The following is a 19,200-nucleotide window of genomic DNA, read 5'->3' as shown; positions in this document are numbered from 1 at the left end:
GCTTGCATAATGTCTATGCAAGTTACGGTCCTTGTACTTTTGTCTTGAGTTGGGGAAATATTTTCTAAAAAATACACTTTAATAATTATTATTAGTATTATTTTTTTATTTAATAAAAAAATGTTTTAGTAAAAGTTCAGCAGAAACCTTTTCAGATAAAATGGTCAAAAAATAATTAAATAATAATATTACTAAAATATTTAATAATATATAATATTATGTATTAATACTTATATAATAATAATAATAATAATAATTATATATATATATATATATATATATATATATATATATATATATATATATATATATATATATATATATATATAAGCACAAATGGTTTCCGTTGACTGACCCAGTTACCTCTAGCCCAGTGTTTGGCAGGTTTTGAATATAAGATTATCAGAACAGTCAGTTTTTGTATTCATATCATACATTGTTTATTTTTGCAGGAACAATAAACTCATGGATGGTGATCTTCATTCTACCAATCAACAGTGCCCTAAACCCTATCCTCTATACTCTGACCACCAGCTTCTTCAGAGAGCAGGTGGAGCTTCTCCTTTGCCGTTGGCAACGGCGCTCTGCATCAAAGAAAGGCCGCAAGAGTCTCACCAGCTCCACCACCTACATGGATGCCTCTCGAAATGCTGATTACCCCGCAAAAGTTTCCTTGCCGCGACTGGCTTTGGCAGATATGGAAAACCAATATGGGTGAAAGAACCAGTGAGAGAAAATTGTCATGGTGCAGGCATACCATAACCATTATCTTCATTCAAAAAAGAGAATAACGGCCTTTCCTGGAAAAATCTAAGGGAGAGGATTGTCCTGCAACACCTTCTATTTGGGTTCCAATATAGAGAGCTCTTTTCAGGCGCATAACTGTAGCTCCCTTTTTCTCTTCTGAGAAACATTTTTGAACTCTTCAGCTTTATAGGCACCTTGGACCCCTCCAAATTTAATTTCCCCCACAAACATCATGTCTGGCCCACAGTTCTTGAGTTGGGCTTGTTCTTAGTCTCAAAAGCTTTTAAAGAAAAAAGCAATGATGGAAATTAACGCATTGCACAAGACTGTCTTTACTTACTGCAGTGCACAAATTTGAAGAATCAAAGGAGCTTTAACAGCATTGTTTACACAAGGAGTGTTGATGGACACTATCATATTTTTATGGAAAGGTTTGAATATCTGATAGGTTTTCAGATCAAATTTGAGAAGTAATTAAAGCAAAAGGATTTATGCTAGTTCTGTTATTTTAGTATTTATCACAGAAAGACATATAAAGAGAAATGTAATAAAGTCTGGGACTTTTTTAATCAACAAATTGATGGCCCCTGACTTTCTGAGGGCTATAGTATTGACTTTTTTAAAAATTTAATAATTGGATGTCCATGGCAGAAAAATAGCAGCATGCAAGAAAAGGAGGTGCATATCATTCAGATTCAGCTGTGCAAGATGTCTGACAATACAATAGACACATTATTTTAGATTTTTGTTCATTTTTTGTCATTTTTTACGACAATGCAAAAGCATTTTATTTTTGTAAATGCTACAGAAGACATTAAGTTCTGCCAGTCAGTTTTTATATCATCTGTACTACAAAGATATATATATATATATATATATATATATATATATATATATATATATATATATATAGTCTGTAATATGTTTACTGGATTGGGAGAGACTTGTGGAGAAAAAACTGTTCTCCGTCAATTTTGATAACATTGTGGTTTTTAAAAGAAGAACTTCATTAAAAAAAACATTGTATTGACGCCTGTTGTCTGTGTTGTTTCGACTGCGCACCTGTCAGTCTCCAGCAGCATCCTTAAGCGCTCTAAAACCTAATGGATGGAAAGGATTCGGACAGACGCGGATCTCAGCCAATCAGCGACCTCGATTTCTGTCCTTTGCCAAATATCTCCGCTCTGATTGGTCGCTAAGGGCAGAGCTGCACCATCCTCAGCTGCCGTCTTTTTCTGCTAGTCGATGCGAGGAGACACGAGACCAATGACGTGAAAATAACAGAATTCAGCGACGACGTCTTGATGAAGATATGAACATATAACTACTAAACACAAACCCATAAGGTATGGTATCTTTATTTTTAACGTTTTCGAGGTAATAGATGTAATCGTGTATCCACCAGAGCGCTTTCATTTGCCTTTAAATTGACGGAGGAACCGTGAAGAAGGCCAGACTACCAGCATAGATTGTGTTTGTTTGTCTGCTGATAACACAAACATAACACAACAGATTTCGGATTCAAATTAATTTGTTCAAATATTGGACATATTTTATTCAGTCTAAATTGTTGGCATCGACGTTTTGGGTTCACGAGGCTGAATAAATGTTGTAGACATACAGTTTGACATGTAGGAGAGAGATGTCTCCTGTGATTATGACAACAATGTAACAGCCAGTCTCAGTAGCTGTGTCTCAAAACCTAGAGAGCTTCCTACTTGGACGGCATTTTTGGGCATCATAGGCACGTTTTGAATCTAAGAATCTGCACGCGCCTATGATGCCATAAAAATGCCGACTTGATTTTGAAACGCTGTTTCTTTAGACATGGAGCATCACTGTTAAGTTCGCGCTCTCGGATATTGTATTTTAAATTTTGGAAAATTAGATTGTATTTCCTGCATGGCAGGGGCGTAGCGGTCATTTTAAAGAGTGTGTGGGGGGTGGGGGGGCTCGCACAGACCCAACACTTACAGTGCAGTATTAATATATTACAGTATATATTAATATATATTAGAATTATATACTTATTATTTACTTTTAATATTTGTAGTATTTTAAAGATTCAAGGATTGAAAAATAATTGCATACTTTTGCAAAATTAGCTGTAAAAATAAAGGACATCTTGTCGAGCACTTGCTTCTGTTTCACACATGACAATAAAAGACAAAAAATTATTTAATCAATTACAATAATGACAGTTGTGCATTTGCACAATATAAGTTTTTACTCTGTGCTTGTGCATTGTGGAATTTAAATGTATCCAAGTGGCTCGAGTGTTTTGACTAAGTTCACCAAAAGTCGTTCAGATCCATTTAATGATTCAGTGACCATTTCTGGTGATGCCAGAAGGTCTTGTTTGAAATGAGTTAGTCACTGAATCAACGAATGAAAGTACATTTTAATCCTTTAAAATTTGTATGTCTACAGACCTACAAAGGGACTTTAGTAGAGGTTTTAAGCATTATAAGAACAAATCAAATCTATAATATCCCTACAGTTTGTGAGCTGCTGAGCATGATTTTGATCAAAAGACAACAATAATAGTCTTATAATAATTATGCGTTTCTACAAAAAGCGTGTCTACATGTCTATTCGCTTCAGTAAAATGCCTGTGTTCTAAGAACACTGCAGATCTGTCTTTTTCCATACAGTTTGTCGACTGCACACCAACATAGAGGTAAAAAAACAGGATCTGATATTAAAAATACCTTTACATATTTAACACAGATCAAGTAATCTGCTTAAATTGGAAAAAACAACCGATCTAACTATTACCTCACAAATGTTTTAATAATCAGCATCGGCTGAAATTTTTTCCTGTTTGGCCAATTTGGGGGCTCTGAGAATCGCCTGCTTGCATGTGAAGCGACTGAGACATATAAACAACCAGTCACGGTTTGTTTTGTTGTTTTGTGCCATCGTGTTACTACAATAATAGACTGGTGTGCAACACGGTCTCATGTAAACGGTCCGCATATCAGAGCCGCGGCAGACGCATTTAAGCTCATTAGGTTAAAGTGCTCGCCAGTTTCATTCTCCCTCTCTCTCCTCAACAGTTCCCTGTAACTTTTAACTGTCTTGTCTAGTGATAAAAAGGCAAATATCGATAAAACTAATATCATATACTGTCTGCAAGTATGCACATATCTAGTTTAAACAGATGTAATAAACCAACCTCACACAACTTCAGCAGATCCAGCAAACTGTGGAGCGCTCATATATCTTCCTCTGAAGCACATATTCTAACAGTCTCTCCTCAACAGTTCCCTGTAACTTTTCTTATGATAAAAGGCAAATATCAATAAAACTTTTATTATATACCATCTTCAAGTATGCAGATATCTAGTTTAAACAGATGTAATAAACCAACCTCACACAACTTCAGCAGATCCAGCGTCCTGTGGAACGATCATAAATCTTCCTCTGAAGCACGTATTCTAACAGTCTCTCCTCAACAGTTCCCTGTATCTTTTCTAATGATAAAAGGCAAATATCAATAACACTTCTATTATATACCATCTGCAAATATGCAGATATCTAGTTTAAACAGATGTAATTCACAAACCTCACCAAAATCCAGCGTTTTCTTCCCGTCGAGTGCTCATCTACATTAAAATCTTCCTCTGAAGCGCATATTCTATCAGCTAGTATCAAAACTTCAGTATCAGGATCAAAAGTTCATCTGATTCACAAATCATGACGGTCAGTCTGTGACAATCCAAGTAGGCAATCCAGGCTGTTTAAACTGTCAGGAGGTTTCTGATATTAATATCTGCATGAAACAGAATTTTCGTTTGTGTGTGCATGTATAACAGCATTATTCTGAAGGCAGAAGATGTCAAGCAAAATGTGAAATGTCAAGCACACATTTTGCAGTGAATATTAAATACAAATTCAAACATTAAAAGAAGTGAAAATAAAGTCAATATAGCCTACAATCAGGTGAAAGTCCCGTAAATCTATCAGGAATTTTTACGATAAGACACCATTTTTTAGTTAAATAATAATAATAATGTTACATTTATAAATCGCCTTACCAGAGGTAGCACAGTTTATTGAAGAAGAAAAAAAAAGACTCATGTTTCAGTTTCTTCGTTTTACATAAGGAGGAATATTCCTAATAGATGAATACTCTATGGAGCATTTAAACCTTTATGGAGCATTTGAACTTTTTTCAGAATAAAGTCTTAACCAGATAATTACCTTAATCGCTGTTGTGAATATAAATGTAGTCAACTTTAAGAGACGGATAGACGAGCTCCGATGTGAAATCATCACTTCAGGTCAGGAATTTAACATCGTGCTCAGGTTTAGGCTATAAATGAATACAAGGGAATCACGTATGAATCGTGTGATACATTAACATAGACATTTCAAGAAGTGGAAAGTGTATATGATGTTGTATCATAATATTAAACTTGATAAGCTCCAGATGTGCACAACTAACAGAGATCACAAACCTGTGAGACCACGCCCATCCAATCTGAAATCACTGAAATATTTTTTATATTGTTCCGTTATTCGTTTTGAAGTCATTATTCGTGCTTTTCCGAGTAAGGTATCCGACTTCAGTCACATCCCTAGTATCGGCCTACCGGCCACCCAACTCTCTGGATATCGGCATCGGCCATTAAAAAACCCATACCGGTCTATCACTAATAAACTCCACCTACAATGTGTGCTTTAAAGAAGGATTGTCCTTTGTTTTTTCTGCAGTGTATTTCACGTAATGCTCCCAATCAAGAATGATATGCCGGTAAATAACTCTCATTTGTGTGTTCCTCATCTCTAGATTATTAATTTAGATCAACATCAATGCCGATAAATACATGGATAAATGAGCATGTTTGAAAGCAGAGTTGATTACACTGTCTGACTGACGGCCTATTACGTAAGGGTTGTTTCACTCATAAAACTCACCTGTGATTGGCTGGATGGTCGCTCAATCAGCCCAACATAACAAAACGCAAAGAATACGGTATACAAATCCACCATTTGGACTTAGTATGGGTTTAGCTTGGAAAAGTGCAGGGGACAAAAATCACCTTTTTAAAGAGTGTGGGGGACGTGTCCCTTGCTGCATGGCAACAGTCGCATCCTCCTTTTTTGTCTTAGTAGGTTGTTGTGTCACACTTTACATTACAGTGTTCATGTTACCGTCTGTAGGTACAGTATATGTGGTGCTGGGTATTGCTATTGAGTTACATGCGCTTAATATAACTGCAGAGCACTTTGATTTAGACATTGTTGTTGGTGTTTTTGATGTTGTAATTAATTATATTATCATGTGCAACATGGATACCTTAATGTACAGTGTTGCCAGTATTTCTCCCATACTTAATATATATATATATATATATACAAATATTTGTCCAAGTTTTATTCTGTTAATTTAGTTAAAGATTACTCAGTTCAATTTTATAGAAATGTGTTATGAAACTGAAATGCGTAAATCTTAAAAACAGGCTAAAATATTTGTTTGAGTGGCAAAAATAAATAAATAAAAAAAATAAATACATAATAATAATGTTTTGGAGAAGTGTTGCAGACAGGCAAAGAACAATTTAAACTCCTAATATTCTGCTTTTACTCCAATGAAAAGATCAATTACTGTCTCAAATTAATCTTTAATAATAAAGGGCTTTACTCAGGGACCAGATCTCAGATCTTCATTCACTAAGGTGTGTGAGGTGACTTGTTTAAGGGTGCTTATTTATGAGGCTAAATGGAAGGTTTTGCTTTGCATAATTTCCGACAGCAAATCTATGATGTTTATGTATAACTGGGTAATAAATGGATGTAGGCTAGTTGTTTTTGGCTACCCAAACCTGTGTTCATCATGTCTAGCAGATGAGAACAAGCACAGCTGTGTTAACTTTAAACTGTGTTAATGTACGTTTTCCTGTGTTGTTTTCCATATCTCTGTGTATTATTCTTCAGCAAAGAAAATTCATGGTAGAGGAGCTATCGGGTTATTTGTAAAAGAATGTACCACCAGTAACTAAAACATGTTCTATTGCATGTACTGTAATAACCAATAAAGGTTGCAACTAGGGTTGTTAAGACAGGTTGTTCCTTCTCCTCTCTTGTAGTTTTGATATACTTGCAGGTTCCTGTGTGGAACATTTTTAGTTTATCCATTTATCCATTTGCGCTTCGCAAAAAAAGCATGGCATTTTGCATCTGTGTAGCTTCATTCATGGGATTTTATAGCAAACAAAAGCAGACAGCATGTTTACTTCACTGCTGTGATGCGTGTGCATTTACTCAGGGGTTTGTAAATATTTACATTCAGTTGCTTGCTGAAAGCATTAGTGAAAGCATTGAGTTTTGCAATATATGCCAGTGTTTTAATAATGCCCCAATAATAAAACAGGGCATGCTGATCCAATACCTAGATTACAGTAATTGCAGAGGTCTGTCTTTATTCCTTCATTGCATTTTAGGAGGCGCTCACTTGGCTTTCTGACGTAAAGCGGTTTGTTTATCTGTGTAGGTGTGTTTATAATAGATTGTTTGATGTTGTAATTAAGCCAGGAGGCCCATATCTTGCAATGTACAGCCAGTGAAAAGAGCTCTGTGTTGATGTGTATGCATGATTGTGTATTAACAACGTTATATTATGAATCATCCTTAAAAACATATTCGCCATATCTGTATGTCAAAGAAATGCTGTATCTGAATCAGTGTGATTATTATTATTTTTTTTTTTTTTTTTTTTACTATTATAGTGATTTGTGTGTGTGATCTATGCAGAGTGTGATATAAAAGCACATACAGTATGCAGAGGGTTACAGAAAAGATACTGCTACAGAGAGGTCTGAGTGTCCACCTGATGCAACATTACATAATAGTTAGTGAAACTGGTCTTGGTTGATGTGTTTGAGATGAGTGGGTGCTTCGAAGATTTTATATAACAGCTTCTGGCAGGTGATTTTAGAAGCAGGAGTGAAATGAGTGCATTTGACTAACTTCAATCACTATGCTATGTTTATCTGCTTTTTGAGGAGAGCCAACTATAGGGAGGGCAGAGTGGGCAGCCGCCCTACGACAGCCGGCCAAAAGGGAATGATAAAAACACTAAGGGGGACCCACACACGCACACGCCTAACCTTAATGCTAACCTAAAAACAACTGAGGCCATCATTCCCCCTCTATACAGATCTTCCCTCTTATCCTCCATGTACTCTCTCCCTAGATGCTACAAGGATGATGGTTTTTCAAACCTCTGAGAGAGTAAATTCAATTTATGAATTATTAACTGGGGACTAAGAGCTACAAAATAATGGATATAGCCAAAGAAGCAATGCATTGTTTGTTCTCTCCATCACTATCTCCATCTCTCTCTCTCTCTCTCTCTCTCTCTCTCTCTCTCTCTATGCTTTGCACAGTAACAACCCAGCATGCCAAAATCACTAAAAATGCTGATCATAGAATATTGACCGAATTAAATATGATGTGATCTCAAAATGTTATTTTTTACCATTTGTAATTTTGTTTTTACACTAGAGGGAATTCATTAAGAATGAATTGCGTGAATGCTAATAGTGTAATTAATTTAATACGCTGTCAACGTTGTTTTGGCCCCCAATTCACTAAAGGAATTATGCATATCAAAAATGTATGCTGAAGGCTATTTGCAAGGTGCAATTCTCCTTGTTGTCCACCCTGGTCAGGAGACAAAATTTAAGGTCTCTTTTTCGGCTCATTTAAATGCAGAAAGTGTGCTCATTAACACTGTTTGTCAGTATATATGCCTAGTTATAATTCTTTTTCTCATCTGATCATCATTTAATAAGTTAAAGCTGCCACAAGCATTGCTTTGTGAACAGTAGCGCATCTGTTGTTTGTGAATTCTCCTCATACTCTCCCCTGTCTCAAATTAAGAGGACCTTCAGCCCTCTCATGAACTGTACCTCTGTTGAACACTAGAAGGCAGCCTCACACTTCATTTCCCTCCACATACTGTACTTCAGAGATGTGCTGGCAAAGCAAGCTTTGTTGGTTTATGTTCTTTATGCAAAAGAAAACATTTGCGCTATATTCACTCCTTATTCACTCAGTTTTCACAGTTAAATCTTAAAGCACAACAGAAAAGTATGTGTGTGTGTTTTTTTTTTTTTTTTTTCTATTGTCTGACTGTCTTTAAAATGTTCTTTTGAGTATGACTGTCTTTCCTCTGTGGAGCGCAAAAGGAGATGTTAGGTAAAATGTTTGCCTCATTCCCCATTCACTTTCATTGTATGGTAAAAAGATGCAATAAAAAGTGAATGGTGACTGAGGTTAACGTTCTACCTAGCATCTAATTTTGTGTTCCACAGAGGAAAGACAGTCACATGGATTTGGAAGAGCATGATGGTGTGTATAAGATGACTGGGTGAACTGCCCCTGAAAGTGCCAACAAACATCAGATATCAATTGCTTTTCTGAAACAAGTCGGCATATATAAAGGATAAGCCAAACACAGAGAAAACAAGACTAAATGATTAACCAAACACAAGGGAAACAAGACTAAACAAACCTATCGAATTTTGGTGGCTCGGGAAAATTCAATAGATTACAAGGTTTGTAAATGTTGACATTCGCTTGATGAAGTCACTTGCGAATGCTGGTTTGCACGTGTCCTAGAATGGCCTCATTTCTGGATAGCATGTCCATGTGGCCTTTTGACACCCCTCTCCTTCTAGACCAGTCCTAACTGCCATTTGAGGAATGTGATATCTGAAAAACATTGGCAAGTGCATAAACAAAACCCTTGTCTTGATGTGGTGAAGTCTGGAGTTCTAGGTTATCTCCAGTAATTAGGCTGCTCTAATTAGGTGTGCTATTTTTGGGGTGGGCCAGTGGTATTTGCAGTGCCCTTTTGTATTTTTACTCTGTGTTACATTAAAATGACACATATTTTAGGCGGGTGGGATTGGGCGTGTCTTTGTGCATTCATGTACTGTGTGTTTGTTTGTCTGGATGACAGATTGATGAGGGTTGCAATTGAGGTACAATTTCACATTAGTTTACACGTATACGCTAATGTTTGGGTGTGTCCAGGTCACATATGAGTGTGTATTCAGTTTGGCCTTTGTTGTTTTGACATTCAGCCTTTATGACCATACAAAAGAGGGTGATCAATCTCAGGCTTAATATCTATGCTGTATGTGGCACTGCATGTGAGGAAATACAAACATCCAGTTTGTATTGGAATCTAGACTTAGAGCCACAGACCTAATTAGGAAGCCTGTATGAACAGTCAGCCTGTGTTTGACTTTTTTCCCCCCAGAAAAGCACTATATTTTTTAGGCGGTGTAAAGACAGAGTAGCCCTCAGTTCTGCGGCTCTATCAGATGCCTGAGCCGGCCGTTGGGAAGAGACGTTGGCCCTGTTTGGATCTGTATCAAAATGTTGTTTATTGAAGAAAAGGCCAGTGTTGTGTTATCTTGAGGGAGTGGTCAGTCTCTCTGTTACTTTTTCATGAGTTCATGGGCACTTTTAGCCACACGGCTGCCAGGGCCAAGCAGAAGAGAGAGACTCTAAGAAAAAGTTTGTTGTTCAATCATGTTGGCCTGTAAAAAAGGTTGCTCTATAAAACCAGCAACACCTGTAGGTCAGTGAACAGTGTGGCTGTTTGTTAGCATAATGTTATTAAAAGGTGGTCCAAATAAACACCCTGGCCCAAGGTGTCCAGAAACTCCCCAAAAGCAAATCGTGTCATCTCAATGAACAATTTATTAGACCCAATTACTGAAGAAAAAAAAAAGGGTAATGGAAATGTACTCTGTTGCTGATTTACATAATGTTTAAGATGAGTTAAAGGAATATTGCTGGGCTCAATACAGGTTAAGATTAATCGACAGTGTTTGTGGCATAATATTTGCCGCAAAAAATTATTTCAACCTGTCGATTGTTTATTTAAAAAAAGCAAAGATCAGGGTTACAGTAAGGCATTTACAATGGAAGTGAATGGGGCCTGTTCATAAACCTCAAAATACACATTGTTTTAAAAGTATAGCTACAATGCATAAACATTTTATGTGTTAACGTGATTTTAGTGTAATTAAATCACTTACAAACCTTATCTGTGTAAAGTTATATCCAATATTACAACTTTGTTGTCATGACAACGTAACAGCGGTAAACCCTGTAAACAATTTTATCACACTAAAATCATGTTAACATGTATAATGTTTAACTATTGTGGCTATAGACCATTTCAAGATGGTATAAGCAAGTGACATCTTTTTGTTCTTTGAACAATTCCTGCTAGTTGTTGAACTCTGAGAAGACTGTGTTCCAAACGGCATAAATCACCCTATGAAGGGCACTTGAAGGGAGAACAATTATGATGTGCATGCTGTAAAATCGCATCAAACAGAATTTCTAATAAAAAGAAATTAAAAAGTGAGTTCCGAAGACCCTTATTTTTGAGCCCCGCACATTTTAGCCTTTCAAAGCTCTCACAGTGGATGGTAAAGTCTTCGAAGGGAACAGGGCATAGAGATGATCAATTCTGAATGGAATGCGCCCTCATTCAAAACAACAGTGGGAGGCGCTACATTCATAGTGACTTTAACATGATTAACATTACTAACGCTAACACGGTTGTCATTAAATATCATTATTAAAATGTGGACCATGTTGTTCGGTGGCTGGGTGTACCTTGGATGCCTGGAACTAATGTAAATTAAAGTGTTTAGATTTCTAAATGCAACAGAAAATGGACGCATAAACCGCTTCAGTGAAACCTGTGCTACAGTTGTTAGCGAACAGCAATCAACAATTGTAGAACGTATGTCTTATCTCTGGTAGGTGAATGATATTTATGCAAAATAGTTGTACATTTGAGAGTTAGAGCTCTAAAAGTGTAAACGCTCTGTATCAACTACATGCCTGGATAAGTCACTTCAGGTAAACGTTTGACGTTATTTGAGGAAAATATGTTAACTCAGAGCCTTATTTAAAGGATCCATTAATGATACCGGAAGTGCTTCAGGAATAGTTGCGTTCTAATTCCTTTGTTATTGTTTACATGCTTGAAATGGTCTATACCTCTGAAGTGTATATTTTAACGTTAGTGGATTGGCCCCATTCACTTCCATTGTAAGTGACTTACTGTAGCTACTGTAAGTAAACATCCTCACTCTAAGTACTCCAGAAACTTCCCAAAAACTTCAAATCATTTCACCAACAAGTAACACTAATAGAGCCAAAATGTAATGGAAATTCTACTGCTGATTTACACAATGTGTAAGACGTGTTTGTTTCGTGAGAACATATCACTTGAGAATCAAACTCGTGGGACATGGCTTCTTGACAACCATTTCGAAAACACCTCATACTACAAAGCAGCACCTTCCATTTGGCAAGCAGGGGTCTGTCTAAATCAAACTAGTTAGTACAAACCAGAATAACTGAGACAGGTCATTTTGGCAGCAAGTTCTCTCTGTCCTCAACCTGATTCCCTGTCAAATAAACACTCCACACAGCAGCAGCACTCTTCACTTGTCTCTCCTCCTCTATTTCCAAAATCTCCTCCCTCTCACTCCCTCTCTGTCTCAAAAGAGGCGTGTCTGTCTTGAGTAATCTAACACCTGCCCCATACAGGCGTGTTATACTAACTGGCTGAACAGCCTGGACCTGTGAGAGCAGACAGAAATCATTAACACACATCCCTCTCTGAGTCAGACTGAGTTGAGCTTCTATACTGTTTTACCTCTTACTATAGTTCTCATTCAGATGAAAGAGGGAGGAAGATACATGAAAAGAAACAAATAGAAGAGACAGAACAGAAATTTAGAGCTCCAAGGAGCTACTCTGGGGATCTATATCCATGCTGATCCTTAGCAGGTGAAAGCAGTCCCTCTCTTTGTTGGTTGTTTATCGGATATGTCTGTAGAGGATGCCAGCAGTGCTGGAGACATGGTGGATGGTAAACCGGACCCTTGTGAAACTCAGAACCAGGATGGGATTGTTTTGGTCCAGATGGCTGGTCTTTCCATGCATATGTTCGCTCCAGAGGACTTTAAAGGGAAATTCAGGAAGATCCAACCAAGAAAAAGACCCACCATCATCAAAGAAGGTACTGCTTTTGTAGTCAGGCACATTTTTTTTATCAGTCTTTTATCTCTAAGTTCTTGATTTGTCATGTCTTTGTGATTTGTTATGTGAGTCACCTTTTGAAATGGATGATTTTCCCTTTTAATGTCCTGCCAAGAGGTATACGCCCAGCTTTACCTCACACATCGGGCATCAAACTTGTGTTTCTGGTATTTTGCTGTGAACTTTCAGTCATTTGATAGTCTGCAATTTGTATCAGTGGTAAAGCTCATCACAAGAAACTGTGATGTCATTGTGCAATGACTGTGTTTTAAGAATTTCTGGTATTCTTGAGGTAAAGATCATTGAGTGGGTGGGGGATTTTAGCGAAACTTATGAGCTCTGATGGTATTGTACCTTTTAATTTTCTTTTTACATTTTTGAAAACAAAAATAAGGGACTTCCACTGAGACGAATCTCCACCGACAAACATTCATGAGCGATAGCGGAATAGGGGAAGGGTGGATGTGGATGATGAGAGATAGCATCAGCATTAGGAAAGAGATAATTTTGGGTTATAATAAGACCTTACTTAAACCAGCATCTTACAGTTGAAGTCAGAAGTTTACATACACCTTAGCCAAATACATTTAAACTCAGTTTTTCACAATTCCTGACATTTAATCGTAGAAAACATTCCCTGTCTTAGGTCAGTTAGGATCATTATTTTAAGAATGTGAAATGTCAAAATAATAGTAGAGAGAATTATTTATTTCAGCTTTTATTTCTTTCATCACGTTCCCAGTGGGTCAGAAGTTTACATACACTTTGTTAGTATTTGATAGCATTGCCTTTAAATTGTTTAACTTGGGTCAAATGTTTTGGATAGCCTTCCACAAGCTTCTCACTATAAGTTGCTGGAATTTTGGCCCATTCCTCCAGATAGAACTGGTGTAACTGAGTCAGGTTTGTAGGCCTCCTTGCACGCACACGCTTTTTCAGTTCTGCCCATAAATTTTTTATCAGATTGAGGTCAGGGCTTTGTGATGGCCACTCCAATACCTTGACTTTGTTGTCCTTAAGCCATTTTACCACAACTTTGGAGGTATGCTTGGGGTCATTGTCCATTTGGAAGACCCATTTGCAACCAAGCTTTAACTTCCTGGCTGATGTCTTGAGATGTTGCATAAGTATATCCACAGAATTTTCCTTCCTCATGATGCCATCTATTTTGTGAAGTGCACCAGTCCCTCCTGCAGCAAAGCACCCCCACAGCATGATGCAGTCACCCCCATGCTTCACGGTTGGGATGGTGTTCTTCGGCTTGCAAGCCTCACCCTTTTTCCTCCAAACATAATGATGGTCATTATGGCCAATTTTTATTTCATCAGACCAGAGGGCATTTTTCCAAAAAGTAAGATCTATTCCCCATGTGCACTTGTAAACTGTAGTCTGGCTTTTTTTTATGGCGGTTTTGGAGCAGTGGCTTCTTCCTTGCTGAGCAGCCTTTCAGGTTGTGTCGATATAGGACTCGTTTTACTGTGGATATAGATACTTGTCTACATGTTTCCTCCAGCATCTTCACAAGGTCCTTTGCTGTTGTTCTGGGATTGATTTGCACTTTTCGCACCAAACTACGTTCATCTCAAGGAGACAGAATGTGTCTCCTTCCTGAGCAGTATGATGGCTGTGTGGTCCCATGGTGTTTATACACGCGTACTATTGTTTGTACAGATGAACGTGGTACCCTTAGGCATTTGGAAATTGCTCCCAAGGATGAACCAGAATTGTAGAGGTCCACAATTTCTTTTTCTGAGGTCTTGGCTAATTTCTTTTGATTTTCCCATTATATCAAGCAAAGAGGCACTGTGTTTGAAGGTAGGCCGTAAAATACAACCACAGATATACCTCCAATTCAGTACACCTCCTATCAGAAGCTAATTGGCTAATTGTCTAAAGGCTTGACATAATTTTCTGGAATTTTCCAAGCTTCTTAAAGACACAGTTAACTTAGTGTATGTAAATTTCTGACCAACTGGAATTGTGATATAGGGTGCTTTCACACTGGCAGTTTAGTTCAAAACAGAGCACGGTTCACATGAAAAATTGGTAAAGTGAAAGCTGTCATGCGGACTGGGGAGCGCACCGCGGTACCGAACCTGAGACTACCTGTAGGAGGTGGTCTGAGTTCAGTTGCAATGGAACTGTAGTGCGATTCGCGTGAATGTGAAAGCAACTCGGACTCGGGTGTGCACTCATTCAGGAAGTAAAGTAACCTGCACATGCGTTTTAGCCGATGACGACATCATTAGTTTCGACAACACACGAGGATCCACACATTCCTGAAAGTCCCAAAAAATTAATGACACCACAATGACATACAAGTACAATCAATGCTATAAATACTGTCTGTCTATCTGTCTGTATGTCTATCTGTCTATACACCTTATAAATACTATATATAAATACTATTATAGGTTATAAATATAGGGTATAATAGGAGATGACAGTGGCGATAACTTCACCTTGGACACGAGCGTAAGCATGCAGTGTAAACAAAGGTGCAAATGAATTTCTTGCAACCAGCTATCTCCTCAAAAAATGCTGTTTACGAGCAGCAGCAAGCCGCCTTCCCTTAGACATCTGATGAGTTACGCCATGAAGCGCACACATACGCAGTTGTCGTTCACTCTTTTGTGCATAATGGCACCAAAATAACAAAAAAAACAAAGTATGATGTCGCGTTTTGTTCACCGTGCGTGTTTGTGATGACGTAAGATGAACGCAAATGGACCGGGGTTCGATAGACTCAAATGAGTGTGAAACCAGACCAATGCTGCGGGGGGCACTTGGACTCGGAATCGGACCGCAGCAAACATGCCCAGTGTGAAAGCCCCCATAGTCAATTAAAAGTGAATCAATCTGTCTGTAAACAATTGTTGGAAAAATTAGTCATGTCATGCACAAAGTAGATGTCTTAAACGACTTTCCAAAACTATAGTTTGCTAATATTTAATCTGTGGAGTGGTTAAAAAATGAGTTAATGACTTCAACCTAAGCGTATGTAAACTTCTGACTTCAACTGTAAATCATCCGTAACCACAGCAGGCTAAGGGACAGTCCATATGCAAAGTAAATAAACTCAGCAAAAAAAGAAATGTCCTCTCACTTTCAACTGCTTTTATTTTCAGAAAATTTAACATGTGTAAATATTTGTATGAACATAAAAAGATTCAACAACTAAGACATAAACTGAACAAGTTTCACAGACATGTGACTAACAGAAATTGAATAATGTGTCCTTGAACAAAGGGGTGGTCAAAATCAAAAGTAACAGTCAGTATCTGGTGTGGCCACCAGCTGCATTAAGTACTACAGTGCATCTCATCCTCATGGACTGCACCAGATTTGCCAGTTATTGCTGTGAGATGTTACCCCACTCTTCTACCAAGGCACTTGCAACTTCCCGGACATTTCTGGGGAGAATGGCCCTAGCCCTCACCCTCCGATCCAACAGGTCCCAGACGTGCTCAATATGATTGAGATCCAGGCTCTTGGCTGGCCATGGCAGAACACTGACATTCCTGTCTTGCAGGAAATCACACACAGAACGAGCAGTATGGCTGGTGGCATTGTTATGCTGGAGGGTCATTTCAGGATGAGCCTGAAGGAAGGGTATCACATGAGGGAGGAGGATGTCTTCCTTGTAACGTACAGCGTTGAGATTGCCTGCAATGACAACAAGCTCAGTCCGATGATGCTGTGACACCCCGCCCCAGACCATGACGGACCCTCCGCCTCCAAATTGATCCCGCTCCAGAGTACAGGCCTTGGTGTAATGCTCATTCCTTCGACGATAAACGTGAGTCCGACCATCACCCCTGGTGAGAAAAACTGCAACTCGTCAGTGAAGAGTACTTTTTGCCAGTCCTGCCTGGTCCAGCGAAGGTGGGTTTGTGCCCATAGGTGACATTGTTGCCGATGATGTCTGGTAAGGACCTGCCTTACAACAGGCCTACAAGCCCTCAGTCCAGCCTCTCTCAGCCTATTGCGGACAGTCTGAGCACTTATGGAGGGATTGTGCATTCCTGATGTAACTCGGGCAGTTGTTGTTGCCATCCTGTACCTGTTCCACAGGTGTGATATTCGGATGCACCGATCCTGTGCAGGTGTTGTTACAACTGGTCTGCCACTGCAAGGAAGATCAGCTGTCCTTCCTGTCTCCCTGTAGCACTGTCTTAGGTGTCTCACAGTATGGACATTGCAATTTATTGCCCTGGCCACATCTGCAGTCCTCATGCCTCCATGCAGCATGCCTAAGGCACGTTCATGCAGATGAGCAGGGACCCTGGGCATCTTTCTTTTGGTGTTTTTCAGAGTCAGTAGAAAGGTCTCTTTAGTGTCCTAAGTTTTTATAACTGTGACCTTAATTGCCTACTGTCTGTAAGCTGTCAGTGTCTTAACGACCGTTCCAGAAGTGCATGTTCATTAATTGTTTGTTTCATTGAACAAGCATGGAAAACATTGTTTAAACACTTTACAATTAAGATCTGTATTTGAAGTTATTTGGATTATTACAAAATTATCTTTAAAATACAGTGTCCTGAAAAAGGCACATTTCTTTTTTGCTGAGTTTATATAGACAAAAGACAAAGTATTTTACACCTATTTATTTATTTTTTTAAATGGTGATGTGAATTTAAACGATGAAGAAATATGTCTTGAGACAGTTAAGATGAAGAGATTGAAAGAATTTAGTTGTAAGAGAACAAAACACAAAGAAAGAGGAAGCATAGTGGTTTATGGAGTGTGGATAAAGAGAGGTTTGGGGAAAGATAAAGAGTGAATGGGATAGGGGTTTGGAAGTGATGGCTATAACAGTTTAGGTGTCTCAAAGGTTTGATCAAAGTCTTTCTAGCAAGTCAGTCCACTGTCGGCCATTTGGAACGCTCCCTGGAGATTATTTCCAGTTATGCCAGTGCAGCTCCTATCTACTTGAATGGGGGAACACAGAAATCTCAAAAACTGCTTGCCAAGCTTACGTTTAAACAACATATTTCAAATCAGCAATAAAATCTGACAACACTGGAATCATCAATTGTACTTGCTTGTATAGCTAATGCGCATGCGCAATCTCGAGTTGATTGACAGGCGATGTCTGTATCTAAAAGGTGACTGGCTCTTTTATCTGTAAGGCAGGACTTCCTTTCTACATCCTTATAGCTTCTTGGTTGGGTGTTCTAATTTCTCCCATTCATTTTAATAGAAGTGGCCCATCTCTATTAAATAAATAGTCTCTGGTTTGATCTGTTTTGAGGTGTAGTGGAGATGTTTTGTGTTTTATGTGTTGCTGTATTCTTCTCGTTGTTCCCCTCCACACCTAAAAAAAAACCACCAGTGGGAATATATTAAGGTTTTCTGCTGAGTGAGCATGTGTGTCTCCCATGATTGGTTTTTCAGAGCTGAACTGAACAGGTGTGTCAGATGCCTGAGACCACGAGTCCACACAGAACTCTCACTGATGGTCTTCTAAAGAGATCTTTTGTCAATGGAGAAACCATTTGAACGCTAAGAGTGAATCTTTGTTTTGTTTTTATTACTAGATTTCAACTTTAGCCTGAATAATTTGCTTTTTTTCTGTGTATAGCAAAAAAAAATTGCATTTTAATGTTGTAGCAATATATTAAGCAGTTAACATTTTAAAGAAATAGTTCACCCTCACATCAGTCCAAACCCTTATGACTTCCTTTTGCACAACTCAAAAGGAGATGTTAGGCACAATGCTTTTGCTACTTTTACTTCTACGGTAAAAATGAATGGGAATGGGTGCTTTTGAGCTCCAAAAAGTAAGAACAGAATCACCATAAAAGCAGCACTTACTTTCTTATGTGGAACCCAAAAGGAGATGTTTGGCACAATGTTTAAAAATCAAATGACTTATTTATTATATTCAAAGACATCTGAAGCCATATGACAGCTTTGTGTGAGGATTATGCCAAAGTATAATTTTATTTTTAAGGAAAGTATTCGCTGAAAATCTTCCCCTCTGCCACAGCTCTCAAATCACATTCATGCATATTTAAGGCACGTGGAGATGTGTCACACCAGATTTGATGTCAGCGATGCCAAATGCCATTGTTTCTGATGTGTCTTGCAACTGAATGCGACATGGCAAGTTTAAATATTCAGAATTGTGAATAAGATTTGAAGATGACCAATATAATCACCACATTTTCATTTTTGGGTGAGCTATTCCTTTATGTAGTTTAAAAATATTCTGTTTCTCTTGGTTCTCCTTATGAAATTTTAGTGTCTTGACCCATCATTTACTCTTATTGGAACAAGCACAATTGGATCATGGGTTCTGGAAGCCAGTTTGCTCACCAGCACTGACATGGAACTAGTATCATTGTAACATGATAT

The 19,200-nt window shown here is 38.2% G+C and overlaps 3 protein-coding genes across 8 annotated transcripts in view; 2 read left to right on the top strand and 1 right to left on the bottom strand.

Moving 5' to 3' along the window:
• LOC127432391 (relaxin receptor 2-like) overlaps positions 1 to 1,625 on the top strand; it is a 72,314-nt gene extending 70,689 nt beyond the window's left edge. For 5 of the 6 annotated variants that reach the window (XM_051683414.1, XM_051683416.1, XM_051683413.1 and 2 more), the window contains one exon: positions 453 to 1,625. In XM_051683414.1, the coding sequence (XP_051539374.1) occupies positions 453 to 718 (266 nt within the window). In that variant the 3' untranslated portion in view covers positions 719 to 1,625. The remainder of the gene's footprint in view (positions 1 to 452) is intronic. The other variant, XM_051683415.1, reaches the window with a different exon arrangement.
• Positions 1,626 to 12,418: 10,793 nt separating this feature from the next.
• LOC127432385 (protein furry homolog) overlaps positions 12,419 to 19,200 on the top strand; it is an 88,018-nt gene continuing 81,236 nt past the window's right edge. The window contains exon 1 of the mRNA XM_051683381.1: positions 12,419 to 12,820. Coding sequence (XP_051539341.1) covers positions 12,628 to 12,820 — 193 coding nt within the window. The 5' untranslated portion in view covers positions 12,419 to 12,627. The remainder of the gene's footprint in view (positions 12,821 to 19,200) is intronic.
• The window catches only part of LOC127432392 (spartin-like), a 471,452-nt gene continuing 466,063 nt past the window's right edge, over positions 13,812 to 19,200 (bottom strand). The window contains exon 8 of the transcript XR_007895741.1: positions 13,812 to 13,839. The gene's annotated coding sequence lies outside the window, so the exon portion shown is untranslated. The remainder of the gene's footprint in view (positions 13,840 to 19,200) is intronic.

The sequence above is a fragment of the Myxocyprinus asiaticus genome, chromosome 42 (genome assembly GCF_019703515.2).
Source record: "Myxocyprinus asiaticus isolate MX2 ecotype Aquarium Trade chromosome 42, UBuf_Myxa_2, whole genome shotgun sequence".
Lineage (NCBI taxonomy): Eukaryota > Metazoa > Chordata > Actinopteri > Cypriniformes > Catostomidae > Myxocyprinus > Myxocyprinus asiaticus.
Note: the sequence above shows the minus strand (reverse complement) of the source record. Positions and strands in the feature narration are given on the sequence as shown.